Source organism: Cinclus cinclus, chromosome 9 (genome assembly GCF_963662255.1).
Source record: "Cinclus cinclus chromosome 9, bCinCin1.1, whole genome shotgun sequence".
In the NCBI taxonomy this organism is placed as follows: Eukaryota; Metazoa; Chordata; class Aves; order Passeriformes; family Cinclidae; genus Cinclus; species Cinclus cinclus.
Window position 1 is genome coordinate 6,751,501 of NC_085054.1, and position 21,778 is coordinate 6,773,278.

Consider the following 21,778-nt stretch of genomic DNA (forward strand, 5'->3'; position numbering starts at 1 on the left):
GGAACTTTTGGCCTGTAAAATTGTCATTATGAAGAGGAAACATATGGAAGACTGCCCTTTAAAATTCTGAGGGAGCACTGGTGTGTTTCTGAGGTGATGCCATAAAATAAAATTATCTACCTAACAATCACAGTTTGTAGCTTACTAACTACACAGTTTGTAGCTTATTAACTACTGCAGAAACTGGAAATCTTTTATACTTCTAAATATCAAGCTCCTGCTTCCATTATTGTGGATTTGAAGGTCTGACATTGGGGACACAAGTCTGGAGGTGTGTGGAGATACTAAAGCAACAGAAATATATGCTGTGAGAAATCAAAAGTAACTATGGCCAGGGCAGACATTTCATCTTACTGGAATAGTTTTGAAGTAAAGATATGTAATCTTCAAGACCTAGCTGAAAATGTAAGTCATTGCATAACAGAATACTAAAACTTCTTGTAATCATACTGTTTGTTTCCTTGGTACTTGTGTTTTAATACTCCTAGCATACAGTAATGAAGTAATAGAATTCAAAAAAGAAAAAAGTGAGACACTGAAAGTGCCCATTACTACTACTTCTTTTCATAGGTTTTCTCCCGTGATAAAATATTGAACAGTTTGTGAGTACAGCTTTTTAGCTTTCGTATGCTGCTGTGAATTTGTCAGGTGATACCCAAGGATACTTACTGGAGGGTTAATTAAGAGAAACTGGGCCAGGTCACCTGGACCCTGAATGTTCAAGTAATTTACAATATAAACTTCTTAACCTGAAGTTACTGTATCTGAACGCCTTATAGTTGTCATGAAAAAACAAATTCAACAAAAACTAGTCTCTTTCAACATCTCAGCACATTCATTAGGTTGTTACTCAGCCTAAACACCAATTTTATAAAATGTACTGTTACATACTTACTGATGTGTTTGTCAATATGTCATACAGAACTGTGATGAATCATTGCAACTAATCCTATTAGACAAAATAATTTAATGAGGCACATCTGTTAAAGCTTTTTTTTTGTAATTTTTTTAGTTCTGCCTATTTTCTTTCTTAGAAAATCACTTCAGTAAATCTGCAGAATCTTTTCCTTTAATTAATTCAAAATAGATGTGGAAGGAAATTCTCTTCCAGATATATTCCATTTTGCTTCAAAACTATTTTTAAAATAGCCTTCAGTTTAACAAAGGAAAATGACTTTATGTACTTCAGAAGGTATATAAGGTGTTTTTCCATGGGTTTCACACAAACACTTTGTGCATTGGTGTAATGGAAGCATGTGGCATACTCAACCTTTGGGCCAGTTTTTACCTTGGAGCACCAGGAAATTAGTAATTAGTTATCTGTCATTTAAAAGGTGGGGGAAATTATGTGTCTGTCTCATGGTGTTATGTACCATTTCCTCAACCTTTTACATTCCCTGTGCAGGGAAAATCCCTGAAATGTGAATCTGGCATAAAAATACCAGCTCCTTACAGTCTGTGGCTCAGACAGATAAGAGTTGAATATTATGTTATTCCATGTTTATATGGAGTGTCCACGGTCATAGCATAAACATGTTAGAGGTGCTTGTAAAACAGTCTTAATACTGCGGGTTTAAATCTGTAATCTGAAATAATAATGCAATAACTGCATTCTGTCCATCTGAGCAATTTTGGTTAAAAAAGTCTTACTTAAAATTCAGCTACCATTAGAAACATCTTCATTCTTTGTGTACTTGGTGCTGTACTACAACTTGCCAAAAGTGGTTTAAAGAAAAGTCCCTTCGACCATTCAGAGAGTACGAAAGAGGAACAACAGTCGGTTTTTTGTTTTGTCAATCTTAGGTAGACAGGATACCTCAAATAATTGAGGGTGATTCTTCTCTACCAGACAGGCTTTCACTTGTTTTGTTTTTTTTTCTTCATAATTGTTTACATTTATTTATTTATTTCTTCTACTGGTTTTCTTAAACAACTTGGTGTCTTTCTTAATTTTACTGCACCTTATACAATAAGTTAGAGTGGTGAAAAGAGTGATGTGTGTCAGTGGCTTTCCAGGCTCTTAACATTTCATAAAACAGTGTTTTATGGAAGACAATATCTGTATAGAGCCAGTGCCTTGGAGTTTGGGTTATAGAGACCAGTGGTTTTCAATAGTGCAAGTTTTTATTTTCTTCTCACTAAAAAGGTATTTTTGCTAGCTGGTTTTGTGATGCCTGAAGGTTCATAAGCTTCTCTTGTGCTTTCTATTGTCACAGGGCCACGTTAATTTTGGGAATAGATATTCCAGTGTGGAGAAAATAAATACTAGTATTTACTTATTAAGTAAAAATGTATCCAGTCTCATTACAGTATTCAAAATTTCACTAAGGGTCAGATTTTTCTTACGTTAACTTTTTCTGCTCTGATCACTTACTTGGCTGTGGTTTTTAGTACTAGTACAAGAAAAATAGATAAGGTTTTTGTGTTTCCTTCGGAAATAAAAACTAAACTGAAACATGCAAAAGTCTCTCAGAGAATCTTTGGCCATTAAAAAAATAATCCCTCTTATCAGTTTTTTTACACTTGTACTTCATTTTTCATTTGTGTACTCTGTCCTGTAGATCTGGCATGATAGTTGGCTACTTTAATTACTGGCTCTTCAAAAAAAAGAGAGTGTTTGCAGAGTCTAAAGTGTCATTTTCCTTTGGAGGCAACCATGATGGGAAGAGAATGAAAGCAGAGTGTTTCCAAATTAGCAGTGTAGGTGTGCACCCTTAAAGTCTGCAGTTACTGTGACAGAGTGACAGATGTAAAGGTACAAAATGCAGAGGATCTGAGGATCCTTTCCAAAAGCTCATCATTACTCAAACACAGACTAAGCAGGTATGGAACCAGTGGAGTGCTCAAGGCAGATAAAGTATAACAACAGCTGCTGCTGTTTCTGCTCTTCTGGCCTTTCCTCAGATAGTCTAAATAGCCCACGTCTCTGGGTTAGCAGTATTTTTCTAATTGAATAGAACTTCAAAGACAAATGCCACTCTCTTAATGCCAAAATTTGTCACAGACAGGATTTCTTACAATAGACAGACAGACCAAAGAGAAGAAAGGTTAGCTGCTGCAGCATTCTTTTGGCTTGATGAACAGCAGAGTGCCTCAAGTCTCACTGGCTTTGCAAATGTTAAGACTATTCAGCAGCTGTACAATTTACTAAAAGTCTCAGACCTAAGCCTGGGAACTTTTCAGGAGTGGCAGTATGTTACAGACTTCTTACTAGAGTGTGGCTTAAAAATGCTAGGTTTGGACTTTGAGCCATTGTCATCCTTGTGAAGTGCCAGTCCCACAGGGATCCAACTGTTTGACTGATCTAGTTTACTAACGTCACACAGAAAACCTAAAATCATCTTGGGCACCTCAAGCTATGTTCCCAGTCCCTCCTTTTCAATCTTTTTAAATGTATCATGATACATTTTTTCAAGCATGTTCTTTTTTTTTAAACCTTCTTTGAGAAGACAATCAGTTTTCTGACTAATAATGTAGGATCAATGTGCTGTGTTCCACTGTGCTGGTATTCTCCAAAATCTATGCACCCTAGATGTAGAATTCCTCAACAGGGATGTGACTTGAGCTTGCTTCTTGAGCTCAGAACAAAAAAAGCAGTCCTGAGGAATAAAGAATATTTTTCTAGGGAAGCTGTAATGTCTACAGTAATTTAAAGTAGTCTTCAGAAGACATTTGATAGAGTTGAGAATCCACAGATTCCCAGAGAAATTATGGAGGACCTTGAGTTTTGGGACCTGTGAACTTAATTGCATTTGTTCTTTCCTAGACATTTGATCTTTTTCATGCATCTGGTATGCCTTGACCATGATAATTTTGTTTTGTGTGTAGTGCTTTGCTGAAGAGTGAGCTGAGACCTTACTGTGACGTCCTCTAAGTTTAGATCTCTCTCCCAGTAAGAAATTGCTATAAAAAATTGCAGTTGTTTTTAATGACTGCAAGTTTCTTTCCATACTAGGTGATGCAGATGTACCTCCCCTTCTGTGGGATTGCCATATCCAATGCCCAGCTATTTGCAGCTTCAAGGAAAGAATATGACAGAAGCAGGGTAAGTGCAAAATCATCAAGTGGACCAACATCAAACTTTTCTCTTTTGTTCCTGCAGATTCCAGCTGTGCATATGTGTTTGCTAAGCAGACAGTTTTATTTTTAAAAAAATTATTTTCAAAAGATCCCTGTCTTGATTGAGGCAGCGAGCAGAGAGTGTGGAAGAGAAATACAGTTGTAGTGGTGGCTGTTGTTTCCTGATGTCAGTGCCACGTTTTGTGGTGCTGAAACAATTGCATTTGTGGCACAGACAGTGCAGGAGAAAGTATTACTTATGTAGAGATTCAAGCTCTCATAAAATTCTACTAATCTCAAGCCTTTGCAATCCTGAATTTTTAATATTTAGTTCATGTGCAAATAATGTGGATATGTCTTCATAAAATTAAGCAAGAAATAAACCCTATATGTGAAGGGTTTTGACAGCACATCTCCATAGAATACACACTTGTGATTGCTGGTGCCGTGCATGCATTGGGACAGGAGGCTCTGAAGTGAAAATAATGCTGAGTTCCCCTGTCATTCCCTTGTCAGGGAGGTCTTTTATTTTTTTTATAAACAAAATGGTAATTTTAAGGGGTTTTTAATAATGGTTGGATTCTTTTATATCATCCTTTCTGCAATGACAGGAAATTGTATCTTTGTTAGCTTGGATCACGGGTCCAAAACTTCAGTAGAAATACCTCTGGTAGTGTTGAACCTACCCCTCCTTCACAAGGTAGGGGTAACTACAGTAATCTGGGTCTGTATATTGAGCTCTGACATTTTTGTATTCATGATTTTGATGCTTTCATGTATGAAAATTAATTCTTTTCACTGCTTTGAAAAACAATGACCTTTATATTTAAGAGTCATGAGGCATATGAGCTTGTCTTCTGTCCATGTCTGACAACAGACTTATATTTGGGGAAGAGATTTGGAGATTTGGGGGGGAAAAAAAAGGATTGTCTGTCAAAGTTTTTTGCTGTTTTTTTTTTGTTGTTGTTGTTGTTGATGTTGTTTTGGTGTTTTTTTGTTTGTTTGTTGTTTTTTTGTTTGTTTTTGGTTGGTTGGTTGGGATCATCAGGGTTTTTTGTGGGTTTTTTTTTGTTTGTTTGTTTGGGTTTTTTTATGTTCAAATAAAATAATTGTTTGACTACAGAGACTTAAATTTTGCTGCAGGTTTCCACACTGAGGAGTCAGCATTCAATCTTGTGAGGGAGATAATCAGCAGAAAAGTGTTAGGGGCATTCCCATTCTTCATTAGAAAATGGTGGATTCTGGTAAATTGAGTTAGAGATCCTTTGTTTCTTGTTGCTGCTTCAGCCCTGCAAAGCGTAACAAATAGTGCTGTTGGGCAGCTGTGTGGTAGCCTGTACATTATTGTATTTCTGACCTATTGGTGGTGTTTAGCTTTGCCTGACCCATGGCTGAAGTCAGTTGGCAAGTACCAAGTGGTGCACAAGCCCATACTGTGCCTTCCCTGTGAAGCCAGACCTGAATGGTGGCAACTTCCAGCGACAGTGACCAACATTTTGCTGATGACCTCTATGTTCGAAGAGCTAAGACCACTACAGTTAATATGCTTTCCTGTAATGGTGTTCTTTAGTGTCAGTGTCCTAAATGAGATTAAAGAGAAGAGCAAGCTCCTTTGGGCCCATGGTAAGAAAGAACACGGCCTGTATTTTTTGAAGTTGATGAAATGAGATGGGAAACCCTTCATTTTAAAACATTGTATTTTACGGATACATTGTTAGCAGTGAGTACTGGATCAAAATGCTATTGGGATATATAAGTATTGATGTGGGTATTTTTCTTTCCAGCTTTGAACATGCAAAATGGGTAATAAGAGAATAAAATGGATTTAAATGTCCTAGAAAATTTAGCATATAAAATCAAGCAACTCAATCCATACTGCCTTGCATTACAGCCATTGCTTCACTTTTGGAACAAAGTGAAATAGTTTGAAAGACTCCCATTGTTTGCTAGGAGTTGGATTGTGCCCAGTTGTGAGCTAAGGAATACTTCTTTCACTCTTCAGATGCCCCCACTTCAATATTGTTGCCATAATCATTAAGAATTTTATTTAAATGAAGATTTCAATGGAACACTCATACAAAATCCATCCCAGATATGATGCCTCCTTAGCAATGCTCCATGTATTTATTAATTCTACAACCACTACAAGAGTTTTCTGTCCCTGTATGCAGGCTTTACTGGAAGTAGTGAATGACCTCTTTGAGGAACAGACTGACTTAGAGAAAATTGTGAAGAAAATTATGCATCGGGCCCAGACTCTACTGAAGTGTGAGCGGTGCTCGGTATTACTTCTGGAAGATATTGAATCACCAGTAAGTACAGTTGCATATCGTATGTGAGCACAGGACAGCAGGTATTTTTCAGTGTGCTGTTCCTAAACGTAGGTTAGGTACACATTGAAACTTTATCAACATGCCTGTTGTGTCCTATCCCAGTAGGCTTTATATTAGTGGTAGCAGTACGCTTTTACATTGAGCAGGTGAAATGGAAATCCAACTTTCAGAATTACTGAGGTATTTTTGGTTTTTTGCAATTACTCTGCTTGACCAATGAATAATTATTTCATTGCAGAGCTCCGTTGAACAGATGGATGTAAACTGTAAGAAAGTATTTGACAGTTTTGACAGGGGCTTTCATTGGGATTTTGCAGTACTGATATTCATAGGGTATGAGAGCCTTTTAAAAAATGTTTGAAGTTTTTATGAGTATTGTTATTAGTAATAAATTAAGTGGCTGCCTTTATATTTCTAGCTTCCTCCAGTGTTTTCAGGCTATTCAATATAAGCTACCCTCCTTTCTACTGATTTGAGAAGTAGTTGAAGGATAAACCATTGTTTGCAATATTTTTTTCTAACCAATTATTATTTTTGTATTCACTGATTCTACAGTTAATTAATTGTTGCTGGGCTGTGACAAGTTGGAGACAGAATCATAAATTTGTTTGTATGGCAGAAAAAAATCCCCATTCTTTTCCCTGGAGGAAAGATATGATTCACATGTCATTTCAGTTAATAAAAATTAAGAACTTTCATTGGAGTGTGCCCTAAATTATACCAGCTTTCTTAAAAGCAAGATCAAGGTTTTTATTTCACTTGTGTTCTCTACTATAGAATTTTTATGCTTCTAGTTAATTTTCTCTTTCTGTATTCCCCTAACAACTCCCCCTCCCCAATTTTATAATTTCAAGATATCTTGTTCTACTACATTCTTATGAAAAGTCACTTTGTTTATAATACGATTTTTGCTTTTCACAGAAATGTCCATTGTGTTAGGAAGTTTTGGGTGGGGTGGCAGTTCATTCTTCTGATCTTGGTACTATTTCTGCCTTTGAGCTTGGAGTAGCTTTTCCCAAAGCACAAGCAATGAGTTCTTATTCCTCTAGACAAAAGTGTGAAATATGGACAAAAAGCTTAAACTTCTTCTAAATGGTCATGAATCTCATGTTAATTTGAAGTAGGAGAATTAGGAGAATCTTGCCACCCACTTGGTAATTTTTACAAGTGGCAAAACAGTTATTCTCCTGACTTACTCCTGTTTTGAAGGATTAACGTGTAACAAAACAGATCTCCTTAGAGTAACTCAATGTCTAACTATGTCTACAATATTGTCATTTGTACGTTGTGCAGAAAGCTTTTACGATTCAGAACCAAAGTGAAGATGGGGACACATCCAAAAGCATGGCCTCTGTTCTGTGTCACTTTATCCACTCCTAAGATGTTTCACTTAAGTGCTTCCGATGCATGTTCAAGTGTGACTGGTTGCAGTTAGTAATGCAAAGCTGCCTTTCTGTTTATTTTCCTGTATTAAAAAAGTGAAGTTTGAGTAAAGCTCCATAATTCATGTCCCGGAAGCTTTTAAAGGGAAGCGTACACGCTCATGGAAAATAGTTTTCTGAAGGAATCTGAAGATAGCATTTGATTTGATATTGATTCTTAGGGAACTGTGCACAGTGTGTATTTTCAACATGAATTCTCCATTGAGAGAATGCAGATTTGTATTTTTACCTTAAGACTATTGGATAAAAATACTGTTTAAATAGAGGAACCTCACATTGCTGTTTTCTTAGATGTTTATTCACCTGAAAAGAAGTAACTTAATTCTTTTGTGACAGGTGGTGAAATTTACAAAATCCTTTGAATTGTTGTCTCCAAAATGCAGTGCTGATACTGACAACAGGTTAGTGCTCCCGTGTTCTGTGCTTATTGATAACTTAATGTTTTTACACAGTTCTGAAGTTTGCTTGGTCAAGATTTTATTTTCTTATGGAACTTTGTGTAGATTTGATTCAGGAGTGTGAGCCTATGTTTTCTACTGAGACAAGACTCCTGCTTGCTTCAGACTGAGACTTGCTTGAATAAATATACGTGCTGATATTTTTTATATATGTATGTTTGTGTGTGTATATATGCAGTAATATTGTATCAGTGTCTCAGGTAAGAAACCAGGGGAAAACTGACTTTTTATGGTTGAACTCACTGATAACATGCAGATGTTGTTTTGCATGATTGATACTGAAGTAAAAACTACAAAATTATTTTAGATTGTTGATCTCTTACAAAATTCCTCTGTATGGTTGTGTTGAGAGGTTTCCAGTAAAATTTTATTTCTGCTCTTGTCAAATTGGAAAGCCTAGAAACTGCAGAGCATATGTATTTCCTAGAAACTCTGTTCCTGTGATTAAATCTTGTTTGGGAGCCCAGTCAGAATGGAAGTATATGTTTTGCTTAGTAGGATCTGTAAACATTTATAAAGGGCCAATTTTAAGTAATAAAAGAAAGCCTTTTGTTCATGTGGGGTTGTTATATCAACCCCTGCAAGGCTGCACCACTGGTAGCAGTTCACATAAAATGTCCTATATACCAAATGAGGGGATGAGGATTCAGGGCTGTTGTGAGAACATTTCTTCCATCTTTCAGGGCTCAGTGTTTATCACACAGGTTTTATGCAGATTAATTCATACTGATTCTGAAGGAGAATTTTCCATATCAAATGGCTGTCATGGTGATAAACCTTTTCATGGATTGATTTTGCAGCATTAGAAAAATGGGTAGTGTTAGAAAATTTCTAAGATGTGTAAAATGACAGCAGAGTCCAGGACCACAGAGAAATATGGGTAGAAACTATCTCCCTTCCATGTCCTGGTATGGGAAGGGTAAAGCAAATGGAAAATAGGCAGTAGAAAATAGGAAGATTCAAATATTAATAAATATTCTGTTGATTCATCTGGGAATCACAAGTTACTGCTTTTGACAAAGAGTTTCAGAGTAGCAGGTGGTCTTTCCTAGGGGGTGAAAATACATTTCTTTTATTCAGGGACAGGAGTATGAATCAAGGAATGTGGTTGTTATTCCTGTTTTTCTCAAACTTGATCTGTAGCCAGATTAGTCAAAACAATGTAGAGTGATGTCAAGATAACCAAGCTGGTTCATTTCTTGTTACCATAGTTATATTAGCATGTTGCCACAAAGCAGTTTGTAGTAGCCTGCTCTGCATGTAGTCAAGTCAAGATTATTTTAACTTTAGTCCAAGACATGAATAAACACATGCAACCTAGTAGTTAGTCCTTTAAAACAATCATAACAGTATATTAACATGAAGATGTATTGCTTTTTCTTTGAAGATTTTTTCCCTGGGGAGAGTGAAGTTGCTTTCACAAAGACCAAGGTTAGACTGGCAGATATGATGTCACATTTGGATCTTGCACAGGCACAGCTTGAGTTATTGGCACTATTGTGGAAAAATAAAGGTTAGTTAGGATACAGAACAATGCCGTGAGCCCTTGACATTTGAGCATTTTTCTAGTGAGTTTTGCCCTTTTCATTCTACATTCTGCAGCTGTAACTGATGTAAAGTCATGAGACTTTTCATGGGGGGAAAAAATGGCAAGACGAGTTTCTTCATCGTTACAGCAGTTAAGAAAAATATGACTTCTTTGAAATTTTAGTTGAAATAAAGAAATTTTGGGCTGAGAACAGTTCTCATTATTAGTTTTACCTAAATGAGAAAGAAGATCCTAAAGCAATATGACCTTTGTGCCCTAATATACGTTCTCACACCGTTTTAGAAGAAGTTGGCTTGTCTTTTGCCCTCCTTGTATCTGCCTGATAGCAGCTCACCTGTTTAATCCCTAAATATAATAATAAATACTCATATCTATTTTTCTTTGCTGTTGGTTGTAAAGAAATACCTTGCAAGGCCACACTTGCATTTATCTGTTGAGTTTGCAATTTTTCATCACACAGCATGATCAAGTTTGTTTATTATCCCTACTGGCACATTGATGCTCTTGTTTTTCCCAGCAATTTTGCTCTTGAAGTACAAGTTTGCCAAGACCCCTAAATTTTCTCTCCCTTTGAAAAATGTTACATAAATCCTAGAATCCATGAGGGCTCAGTTCTGATATGATCTAGATGGAGATGAGCCTGACGGAACGTGCTGTGCACTGTGCCTTGTCTGCACAGAGGCAGTGGTTTTGGCAGATGAGGTTACATTTGAGCTGAGATGACAATTCCCTAGCCTGGGTACCAGTGGTAGTGGACAGGTCTCTTGCCTGGGCCGGAGTATGAGTTGTGTGAGCAAAGATATCTGTGCTCCTTCCCACTTGGGCCAGTACAGAGAAAGTGCTGAAATCCCTCAGTTGTGTTAATGTCTCCGGGATGATGTGCCTGTCCTCTGGAGTATGGGTGTAGAGTGCTTGTTAGGAATGGAGAGAATATAACAGAACCCACTTTTAAAACTTCTTCATTAATTTCATCATGTTTCCTTTACTTGAATTCATTCGCTGCTTAAAGTGCTTGACACCCCTAATGCAGTCCTGATTTATGTGTCTTTATGTGATTTATGTATGATAATGCTAATACCATTCAGATAAGTTATGAACTGGTAACTATGCATTTGAAATTAGATCCTTACCTTAAAGATTTTTTTACTTCTAAAGTATTTGAAATTTATTAAATTATTAGTTAAATTTTAAACTGTCAATACTATTTTTTTTAGTAAAAAAAAAAAAATACTAAACCCATTATATTTATGTAAAAGTCTCTGTCAAAGTATAAACATAACATTTATTACAGTCACTCAAAGTTCTTATCCCAAATGAAAGTTGATTCATTCAGATTTCTGTAAATCGTTATTATTTTTATTTATAGTCTTTTAAGCATATTAAGTTTTCTTTCAGATGAGGGATGTAGTTGAATTAATCTCCAGAAAATCAATGCAGTCAACAAAAATCAATCCTTTCACTTGCATTTTGTCTTTTGAGGATTTTACTGTGCAACCTGCTTTCATTCATAAGCATTACTTCAAAGCCTCAAGCTATTGTAGTCTTCTCCATAGCTTCTTAATAACTTTTTTCTAAGTAATGTTTCTCACGTGTTAAAAATTTTTCAGTTTTCTTCTCTAAACTAAGACAACAGGCTTTCTTTTTTTTTTTTTTTTTTATTCACATGTGAGTAGCCAGACAATGCCAATGTCAAAAATCTGCCAGAAATAAGTTAGAGAGATCTTTCCTATGGCAGAAATCATAAGTCAGAGAGAACTTTCCTGCTGATTAGGTGAGGTATGTGGTGAGGGCTTTAAGGTCTGTGTAGGCACAGAGTTTTCTGGGGAAGCCGCAGTGGAGTGTGGTGAGGCCATAATTCTAGTGTCTTATGCTCATTTAGTGATAGCTCCCTAGCCCCTCAGTAACTGTGGCAGAAGCTCAACCAGGTAAAAAGAAAAGGAAACCTTCATGTCTGGTGTGATTGCTTGGATCCACCTGCTGCAATATACTTGCAATATTGATTTAAGACTTATTTAATGATCCCTTCTTCAGCCATTCAGATCTGGCATTTCAGGTGCCAAAATTTAAAAAAAGCCATTTTGACAGGAAAACTATTGAAAATAAAAATTGAAAATATCACAGATTATTAGATTAATTTTAAAAATATTAAAAGTATATATTTTCAGGTAACTCTACAGAAAATATTATTCCAACTGAGCAGCCCTGTATCCTACAGAAACTTAGAACACAATCCACTCTTGATTCATAGGAAAAATTTATCAAATATTTTATTTACTTGAGACACCAATGCTGTTTTCAATAGAAAGAGTTATGTAAAGAAGAGAATTTTTGAGGTACCCTTTCAATAATATCAAATTATTTTTCTGTAGTTAATTTTTGGTAGCCATTAATAACTGTGAATTATTCTGCTGCTCTTATTAATGAGCATTTAAGACATTCTGGACTTGAAATTAACATTGACTATTTTTTTCTTCCCTTGCCCTGCATTTTGATAGTTTCAAAGACAGTGTGGAAAAATCACCATCTTATTCTGACTGGCTAATAAATAATAGCATTGCTGAACTCGTCGCTTCCACAGGTCTCCCAGTGAACATCAGTGATGCTTATCAGGATCCTCGCTTTGATGCTGATGTAAGAGATTTTTACAAATTTAGTTATATTTTACTTTTGAGCACTGGGATTAATATAAAAATTTTGGTTTTATATCCAAGGGGCTGTGAGCTGTGTGAACATTTATTTTGAATCATTTCTTCTATCCAGTATGACAGTATCTATTCTGTCCTTCTCTTCTGTTGTTGACATGGCTTTATACTGTAAACACAGATCACTAAATTAGCATATTAATTTAACCTATTACTTTGTCCATTATTTCCTTTTTTCCTATTTATAAGTGATAACTTCCCCTACCAATTGCCTTGATATTTATGTGAACTGATTTTTATTGCTGAAAATTTGTTGGTGTTCAGTGTTAGCAGCACCAGCGTTGTTAGCTGTTGGGGTGGCTGGGGCTGTACACAGACAGAGTGTGAACAGAGCTGGTGTCCAGACAGACAAATGTTGTTTGTGATCTAATTTAGCCAACCAACAGTTTAATTTACTCAAATACACACTGGATTGGGTACCTCTTCAAGATACATATCACTCCAAATAAAAGTTGTTTGTGTATCTTAAGGTTTCATTTCTTATTAGGGAGTTGTAGCTACAGATAAAAATGTTAAGTATACTTAACATCGAAATAAATGGTAGAGGCATATGGAAGGACAAAATCTTCACTGAATTCCAATCCAGCATTACTATGGAGGACTTGGCCAGCAGCCAGACAGCACATTAATCACAGCCTTGGTCAGAAAGTTCCCTAAAATGTATTACTGCAGTAAGTGTTCTTGGAAGTGTTTCATGTTGAGAGTTTGCTTGGTTCCAATTTTATTCCACGTGTCATTAAAGGGATTATATCTCAAACCAGCAGATTTTTTTGAAACAAGAAGAAATAAAAGGGGCCTTCTATACCAGTATAAAAGAAAACTGCATTGATGTTAATCTGTTCAGAATTGCAAGAAGTACAATTAATGCCTGGGGTGTTTCAATATGCTAACTTGAAGCATGCCAGTCCTTGATGTTTGCAGTTGTACTCATTTTATATAATATCCTGAATAATTCAGCTATCTCTTATTTATTTCACAGTTAGTCCTTTCCAAGTTGGAGGCACTGGCCAGTATATATGAAGAAAATTATACAAAGCACAATAATAATTTTCTTTTGATGGGTTCCTATGAAAATTTAATTCTTAAATTCAGTATTTCTACTCAATTATTTCTACAGTCAAGAGTAATAAGAGGAACATAGTATCCCTTATTACTTAGATAGAATCAAGCATACATTTGTAGTTTTGAACAGAAATTCTGTTCTCTGCTTCTGTTAAAAATCATCTATTTTTTTTCTCAGAACGCTTCTCATTTGCAAATGTTGATGCTCAATTTTCAACTCATTCATCGAGAACTTAATGCAAACATATTTTGCAGTTCATTTTACGACATATGTCTGAATCAATTATTGACCCACTCCCCTGGGTTTTAGGTGGCACTCCACACTGTTTTCAGGGACGAATTCTGAATATGTATAAGTAGACATTAATCTAATTATGCCCTGAGTTATATCTTTTGCTAGCTGGGAGATCACAGTGATCCCATCCAGCTTTCCATATATTAATTACTGCTGGTCTTTTAGTTTTATTCTATTAAAGACTGCCTGTAGCAGTGGCAGTTTTAGTAAGAGAACATCTCCTGGTGGACTCATTCCACTCTCTAATCTCTTTTGAAAAACTGTTTTCTGTTCATTAGATTTTGCAGCAGTGACACTAAAGAATAAAGCTTATTAACTGAAAAAAAGAGAGAATCAGTGACATTTAAAATAAACTGTGAAGTTTTATACTGTATTAGATAGAAAAAAATAAATGAGGCAGTAAATTGTCATTGGAGCAAAAGGACCAATCATCTCAAATCCATGGTTTGGCTCCATCCTTACATTTTTTGCTGATTTGCACTTCTGCACAATTCCCTGCTTATTCTCACCTTTCTTCTTAAAATGTGTATTTCCTGTAACCATTGGGAAGGGTACTTTCTAAGGCAAACTTGTTCAGTGAAAGTTATATCTCTACTAATCCACCAGTGTAAGTAATGCAGAATTTGTCTGGACGTTACCTCAATTTATAATTTGTCTTTAGTGCCAAGTCAGAGTCAAATAGTGTAAGCTTAATGTGGCAAAGATGCCAAGGTTTGTATTTTCTTTGGGAAGTTTTAGAATAATCCTTATGAGTTTTGGTTACTGTGAATGATGTTTCAGCAGAGTTTTTTCTGAAAGCTGATTCTTACGGAATGACATTGATAACGTAAACTTACTCCTTGACATTTCTATTACTGTGATTTAAAAGGCTGAAAACAGCACTACTAATAGAAGCTCTCATTTCTACATTTTAGGCTGACCAAATTTCTGGCTTTCACATAAGATCTGTTCTGTGTGTTCCTATATGGAACAGCACCCACCAAATAATTGGTAAGACTTTCCTCATGGCTGCATAACTTTTGTGCTAATATAAATTTAATTCTATCTTTTTAATTCTGTGTTCCTTTTTCTTCTTTTTCCCAGCTGAATATTATTAAGAAGTTATGGTACCTAGGATGCATGCTAAGTATCCAAGAAGGGATGTTTTGACTTGGATACTCTATGGACTTTTCCAGCTTTTGTGTCATTGTTAAGTTATATATTGTACTGAACTTGAATGAGATGAAAAGAGAAATTCTAATCATATTAGTGAAAAATGTTTATATGCATTGATGTTTTCCTTGCATCTCCCTCTTCAGTACAAGGCAACTGTTTCTGCAGTCAAGCTAAGTGGCCATTTCCCTCTAGTGATACACTCTGGATGCAGTCAGGGAAGATTTGCTGGTGGGGCTGTGGCAGTGGTTGGAGCTGCCTGTTGCAGAGGTGGCTGCTGGATCAGGATGTGGCAGAGTTTTAGGGGATCTTTGATAGGATGCGTCACAGCTATGCTGCACCAGCAGTTGGCCCTGTGTTATTACCTGCTTTTGGCACAAAAAGGAGTGCTTGTAAATAACAGTGCCAGATTCCTCTGCTAATTTTCCTCAGAAGAACTGACGTCAAAGCAATAGCAATTTCTACTGTCAGGGCAAGAATTAGATCCGTGTGCATTGTGGCTGTCAGGGAGAGCTGAGATCAGTAGTGCATAGCTGAAGGCACTTGGTGTCATGCAGGATCTTTGAGCTTCTTTAGCAGAGATGATGTGGGAGTTGAGTGTTTTAAAAATACGTCTTGTTTTGAACTGTGCGTTGTCTTCAAGAATGAGAAATAATCTGAACTCTTGACAGCTAATTACTCTTACAATATTTTTAAGGGCTTATTGTAGTGAGTTAGTGAAACAGAAATGTTTGTTGTAGTAGATATCAGTATTAGTTCAGAATATGCATTTTTTTACCAGCTCAGTAAATTAATGAACCAGTCATCATTAAAAAAAGAGTTAATATACCCAGGTGATGGTAAACTAAGATTTTAGGATTGAAAGAACTTATTTAGTAAATTGTGTTGGTAACTCCAAATTTTTAGGACAACTTATGTGATTGCTGTTAGCAAAATGATCAAGTTCTTTCTCAAACAGATCTTTAACCTTTTGTGAAAAGCACTGTAAGAAACTTTTAGATTTGTAGTATTATACTTAGGGAGTAAAAAAATGTGAAATTCCTGGTATCCGAATAATCAAATTTTTGCACATCTGTGCCTGTTTAATTATTTTCAGAATAAATATTTGCCTTTTGCTTTGCAGTTTGAAATACGTGGTTTACATTTTACCAATGAATAAAACATTCTGCATTGTGCATTAGTGAATGAAGATTATAATTCATATTAACTCTTTCTGAAGGTGTAGCTCAAGTGTTGAACAGGCTTGATGGGAAATCCTTTGACGATGCTGACCAGCGACTGTTTGAAGTAAGAGGCATTCAGTTCAGTATTAACACACTTTTTCAGTAGCATTTGGTATTTCTCAGTGATCTGCTTCAGTCCACTCCAGGGATGGGGGGAGAATATCTTGTCTATATTTGTGGTTTGACATTAATTCTCAGAAATACTCACTTAGAAGGTGGCATCCTAATTAAATTAATTAAAACAAATTTCTGGCATCTAATCTCTCATCTGGAGGCCAGTGACTCACCTTCATTCTTAAAAGAACCTGTTTAAACATGGTTATTTCTAATATTTCAATGCAATTTCCTTTAATGATTAAGCCAGTATTCATCTTTTTGTATTATAACTTTCATGTTATAACCATTCATAATTGACTCTCTTTTTTTTCTTTTTAAATTTTAGGCTTTTGTTATTTTTTGTGGCCTGGGTATCAACAACACAATTATGTATGACCAAGTGAAGAAATCCTGGGCAAAACAGTCTGTGGCTCTTGACGTATGTGTACATCTTCGTGAAACCTTTTTTTTTTTGCTTCTGACTGTCACATGTAAAAGAACCCACTATATTTTAAAAAACTATGATTACTCAAACTTCTCTAACCAGATTCAGCAATATAGCAGTGTTGTCTATTCTATATCTGGAGATTTAAACATTATCATATTAAAAATAATCTTGGTGAGAAAAAGGCCTGCACTTTTGAGGATAGCTTTACAAATTTACATTATTCCTACTACAGTAATTAAAAGTAGTTTGAATGAAATTTCAGAACTTTTGAAAAGCATAATGCAAGACTGATCAACCTTAAAACATTTCTCTGAGGAAAGGGTAACATCACTAAGATATTGCTATTGTTTTAAATTTCACATGTGATAAGGGAAGAAAATGATCTTGTTATACCTGATGTGTGCACCTTTTACCTGTGTAACTCCCTTGAGTTTCTCCAGTACTCAACATTACATTAAGAACCACAGAAATAACATTGGCCTTTATTTCTTTCTATTAAAAGAATAACCAAACCCAACTGAATTCCTATAAAGAGGCTTTTTTTTCTTTGCTTTAGGGTTTGAGATAGTAATCTGCATAGTGGGGTTGTAACCTGTGATGCACACAGGCCTTCTAAGGCTTTCCAAAGTCACTGATGTTAGAAATTCTAAGCATAAGTGGCTTTCTTTATTTTTTGTATATATCTACCCATGGAGGAGGAAAAGTTAAAAGCTTACCTTTTCAGGCCTCCTGCAAGATCTCTTATACTTTACATGTCATAGTCTTGAATTAGTGTAAGTCCTCATATGTCCCAGATATTTGTGCAATATGACACCTTAGAATGAATGCTCCTCCTAGGAAGAAAAAAAAAAAAAAAAGCAGTGCTAGATGTCACACACAGATATATAGGAATGAAACTTCACACAGACTTTTTTATTTGCTACTGAAAGAATTTTTTTTTATTTTGGCTTAAAATACAGCTTCTTTCTTTGATCTAGAAAGAGACTAGTAACCATAGAGCTTACAGAGTACAGATTTGATAAATAGCTATCATTCTTCAATGAAGAGTCATTCTTCCTACAAATGGGCAACAGATCTTGATAATATTTACATGAAGTCATGGAAGATGCAGGAGAAAAGTACTGAACACTAGAATGGTATGAGACGAAGGACTGTTGATTTTCACTAAAAAGAATACTTCATTAGTATTTATATATTTAACTAGAATGGCACTTGAAAATTACATTGAAAACAGATGTAAAATAAATTAACTTGTTATAGATCATAATAAGATTCTTATCCATATATACTGACGCAGGTTTTCATATAGTATTCTGATAAGATTGACTAATAAATAGAAGAGCAAAACATAAATAAATGATCAGGAAACGCTGTCATGATTCAAAGCTAGACTAAATACTTCTTTTATACTAAGGACACAAAATTTGCAAATTATTTAAAGATTAGAATAATAAATACTAAGGAAGACTGTAAAACTCTAGAGGGATATAATGAACACAGATAAAGGAGAAGCTTGCTGAGAATTTTGGTATTAAGTGTAATCTGTCATAGCAGAAGATGTAATTTTATTAATCTTACCAGTTTCTGAGAGAAGCTGCAGTATGGTTGGACAAAAAAATAGATACTATTTGAGAAAGGACATGATGTATAATCATACAAAGTAAAATGGGGTACAGAACAAATGAATTTATGGTTTCTATTTATTCTTTTATGGTACAGGAATGAATTCCTGTTACTGAAAAAGGTGGCCTCTGTAAAACTGATAAGAGTAAATAAGTCTTGGGACTTACTGACACAAGGTGCTGCAAATCAAAGCCCTGTGAGACACAGTTTAGGTGTTTGTATGAATGCCAAAGGCATTCATGGATGAAAATTATTTAAAAGTGAGAAGCCTGTATCAAGGCTTTAGCACATCAGCAGGTCAGGTGTTGCAGCGCAGGGAGGAGGACCTGTCCTTGCTGGGAGCACTCTGGCTCTGGGAGCTCCCTGGTGGACCAGCAGCTCATCCCATGCACAGCCAGACCATGGTGGGTCCAGAGCACAGGATGGCTCCTGCACCTTCTGCAGTGCTTGTTCTGTGTTAGTATCAACCCACAAGGATAGAATGTGCTGCCTATGAATGGATGCATACTAAGAGGCAATAAGAGCAGGCGTGCAGTACTTTATTTGATGCTGCTATCTGCAGAACAGTATTGAAGAGAATATCAGACACAGCACAGAGGTGCTGATATAGATGCAGCAATGTGCCACTAGTATAAGCATTAAAGCTTTTCAGTATAGCAAAAGGCTTTATTAAAAGTCTATAAATCTACTGTTACTTTGGCATTAAATTCCTTCTCTTTTGATTGCAGAACTTGAGGAGAACAATGTAGGAATCCTTATGATATTAAATTACTTACTGTTCATTATTTCCTATAAAATTCCTTGCAGTATAACTACCAAATGTATGCCTGATAACCTGCAATTAACTATTACATGCTGTCAATCAGAACTGAATTATCACACAAATGCTAATTAAATTTGCTTTAAACATAATTGATTAGACTGCAGTACAGAGCCCTGATATTGCTACTGGTCAAGTGTACAAAAATGTTTTTTTTCTTTTGTTCTGGGGAAGGTGTTGTCTTATCATGCAACATGTTCGAAGGCAGAAGTTGATAAATTCAAGGTAAGATTTAAGTTTTTAATATACCTATTTCTGAAACTATAACAGTAAATTAACATTTGCCTAGATTATCTAAGAGAAGCTTTACATCACAAGCAGAAAATATTCATTAAAAATTATTTGCAATGGATAAATTACATGTAAGGCTGTTAGGCAGGGAAGGTGGAAAGTTTGTTGCAGAGGATAAAGAGCTGCAGTGGTGGGTGCACAGCAGCAAAGTCCCACTGTCCCAGCACCAGCTACTGGAACTGCATGTCAGTGTGGGTTTGGTGTCCTCCTCAGCAGGGACCATCACAGGGAAGTCATAGCATGTAGGAGATGAGAGAGAAACTAGAGAAAAAGAGGAATTTGAGACTTTGCATGCTTCTAGCGTGGAAGCTGCTCTGTGCTTACTAAAAAACTGGAGCATTCACTATCCAGATTGTGCATAGGCTCAGAAGACTGGAGGGGAAGGTGAGGGATCTTGTAACTCCTGTAAGTGCCCTCGGCAAAATGTGGAAGTGATCTGTTCTGAGCGTAGCATTGGTGGGGCCCAATAATTACGTGTTCTCACTGAATATTGCCTTGCCATGGGCTAGAAAGTGGGGGGAACAGTGACCTTCACCTTTCATCACTGCCAGCACTCCAGAGCTGCTTTTGTGAGAGACTGTTTGTCTTTCCCTGCTTGAGGAGGCACTTGGGAAATTTGGTGATGATTCCCTTGGCTCTAGGAAGGCAATGCTGGTAGAGGGCTCCTCAAAGCTGCTTGGGAAGCTCTCATGGTGGGTATCACTGTTGGTCTCCTGAACACACAGTGCATCAGAGACTGTAGGGAGGTCTGGGGAGGACATCTGGACTGCTGTGAGCCCCACATTGCTGACATTCGTTGCTCTGGAGCCCTGGCATCTGTCTGTTGTTTTTGACACTTGGTTGTCAGTCTGCAACCTCCTTCTGCACCACGGGGCTGGCTGTGCTGAAAGGGGGAACTTCATGGCTGGCATAGAGCTGATACTGCTGAGTGATCTGGGCTGAGGAAGGGCAGCTCTTGCTAGTTGATTAGTTTGTGCATTATTGCCCAAATGATGGCTGTGCCTGGTATCTGTATTGACACCTGGTGATAAGGGTGTAATGTTCTCCCTCCACTGTAGTTACTGGTATGATTACCCACACTTCTGTATGCTGAAGATGTGATTACTGAAGTAGTGCTGGAATCAGCATGCTTGATCATCCAACACTACAGGAAATACTTTTGTGTGTGCAGTAAGTTGTATTCAGTGGCAAAAAGAACTGAACACTGTTGAGAAAGAGGAAGGAAAGAGATAAAGCACCATTAATTTTCTGTTTTGTTTTTGTATTTCCATTTACCTTAGAATAAGCATCTGTAATACAGTTTCTATGACTCTCAGGCTTCCACCTGTATCTCTGTATGTACAAGAGGCCCATACTTGATTACAGTCAGCCATTGAAAGACAGCTCTCCTTCATAGTATCTGTAGTTGAAATAACAGCCTGCTATGTTACTCTTTGGACTCAGATGCTTGTGTGATGAGAAGCTATTTTACTTGTTTTCCCAGGTGACTTCATTAATAGATAGACCAGCCTCCAAGTAAGAAACGTCTTTTCATTATCCATGTACCTTCAAGGCATGCAACTATCCATTTAATGACTAATAATAAGGTAAAAGGAAATTAAAAGCATTTATTCATAGTAACTCCAAAAGATACATTTCTTATAAAGAACATTGATGAGAAAATAAGGAACATAACCAAGCTATGCTTGAAGTTAGGCTATTTTTTCAGAAAAAAATGTCCCTTTTCTGTATCTATATCTAGTTGTCTCACTTTCAATTCCTGACAAAATGACTCTCAAGTAGTCTTTGTTAATGCTTTTACACCACTGGCTGTAAACAAAGCAAAAGAACAAAAACCCAGAGACAACCAGCATGTCTTGTGGGCCTGTGACACAGAGCTCACCCCAGAGAGAAGCCATCCATCTGTGGGATGAAATTGCTCCCATCTCCCTGCTTACAGCCAGCCTCCCTGCTGAGGTCTCCCGAGGCATCCTGCCCTGAAATCACTGCTCTGTTCCCCGTTTGTTATATCGTTATATTTTGTATAAGCTCTTTGTTATATTAGGGTCATCTTCTAGACTTGACTGGCTAATAAAGCATCCCTCCCTCTGGGGGTGTTTGGGGCTCAGAGTGCCCCCTCTCTCTGTGGTGATTTATTGGCAGATGTCAGAGCAAACGTCTGTTACAATTTACACGATGCCCTGGTTCAGTCAGAGCAGACACACACACACACGACAGAAACATCT

At 36.5% G+C, this 21,778-nt stretch overlaps 1 protein-coding gene across 2 annotated transcripts in view; it reads left to right on the top strand.

Moving 5' to 3' along the window:
- Nucleotides 1-21,778, top strand: part of PDE11A (phosphodiesterase 11A) — a 106,802-nt gene that overhangs the window by 39,085 nt on the left and 45,939 nt on the right. For both annotated transcript variants that reach the window (XM_062498280.1, XM_062498281.1), the window contains 8 exons: nt 3,956-4,045; nt 6,231-6,371; nt 8,171-8,235; nt 12,337-12,472; nt 14,815-14,890; nt 16,272-16,339; nt 16,718-16,810; nt 19,437-19,487. In XM_062498280.1, coding sequence (XP_062354264.1) covers nt 3,956-4,045; nt 6,231-6,371; nt 8,171-8,235; nt 12,337-12,472; nt 14,815-14,890; nt 16,272-16,339; nt 16,718-16,810; nt 19,437-19,487 — 720 coding nt within the window. The remainder of the gene's footprint in view (nt 1-3,955; nt 4,046-6,230; nt 6,372-8,170; nt 8,236-12,336; nt 12,473-14,814; nt 14,891-16,271; nt 16,340-16,717; nt 16,811-19,436; nt 19,488-21,778) is intronic.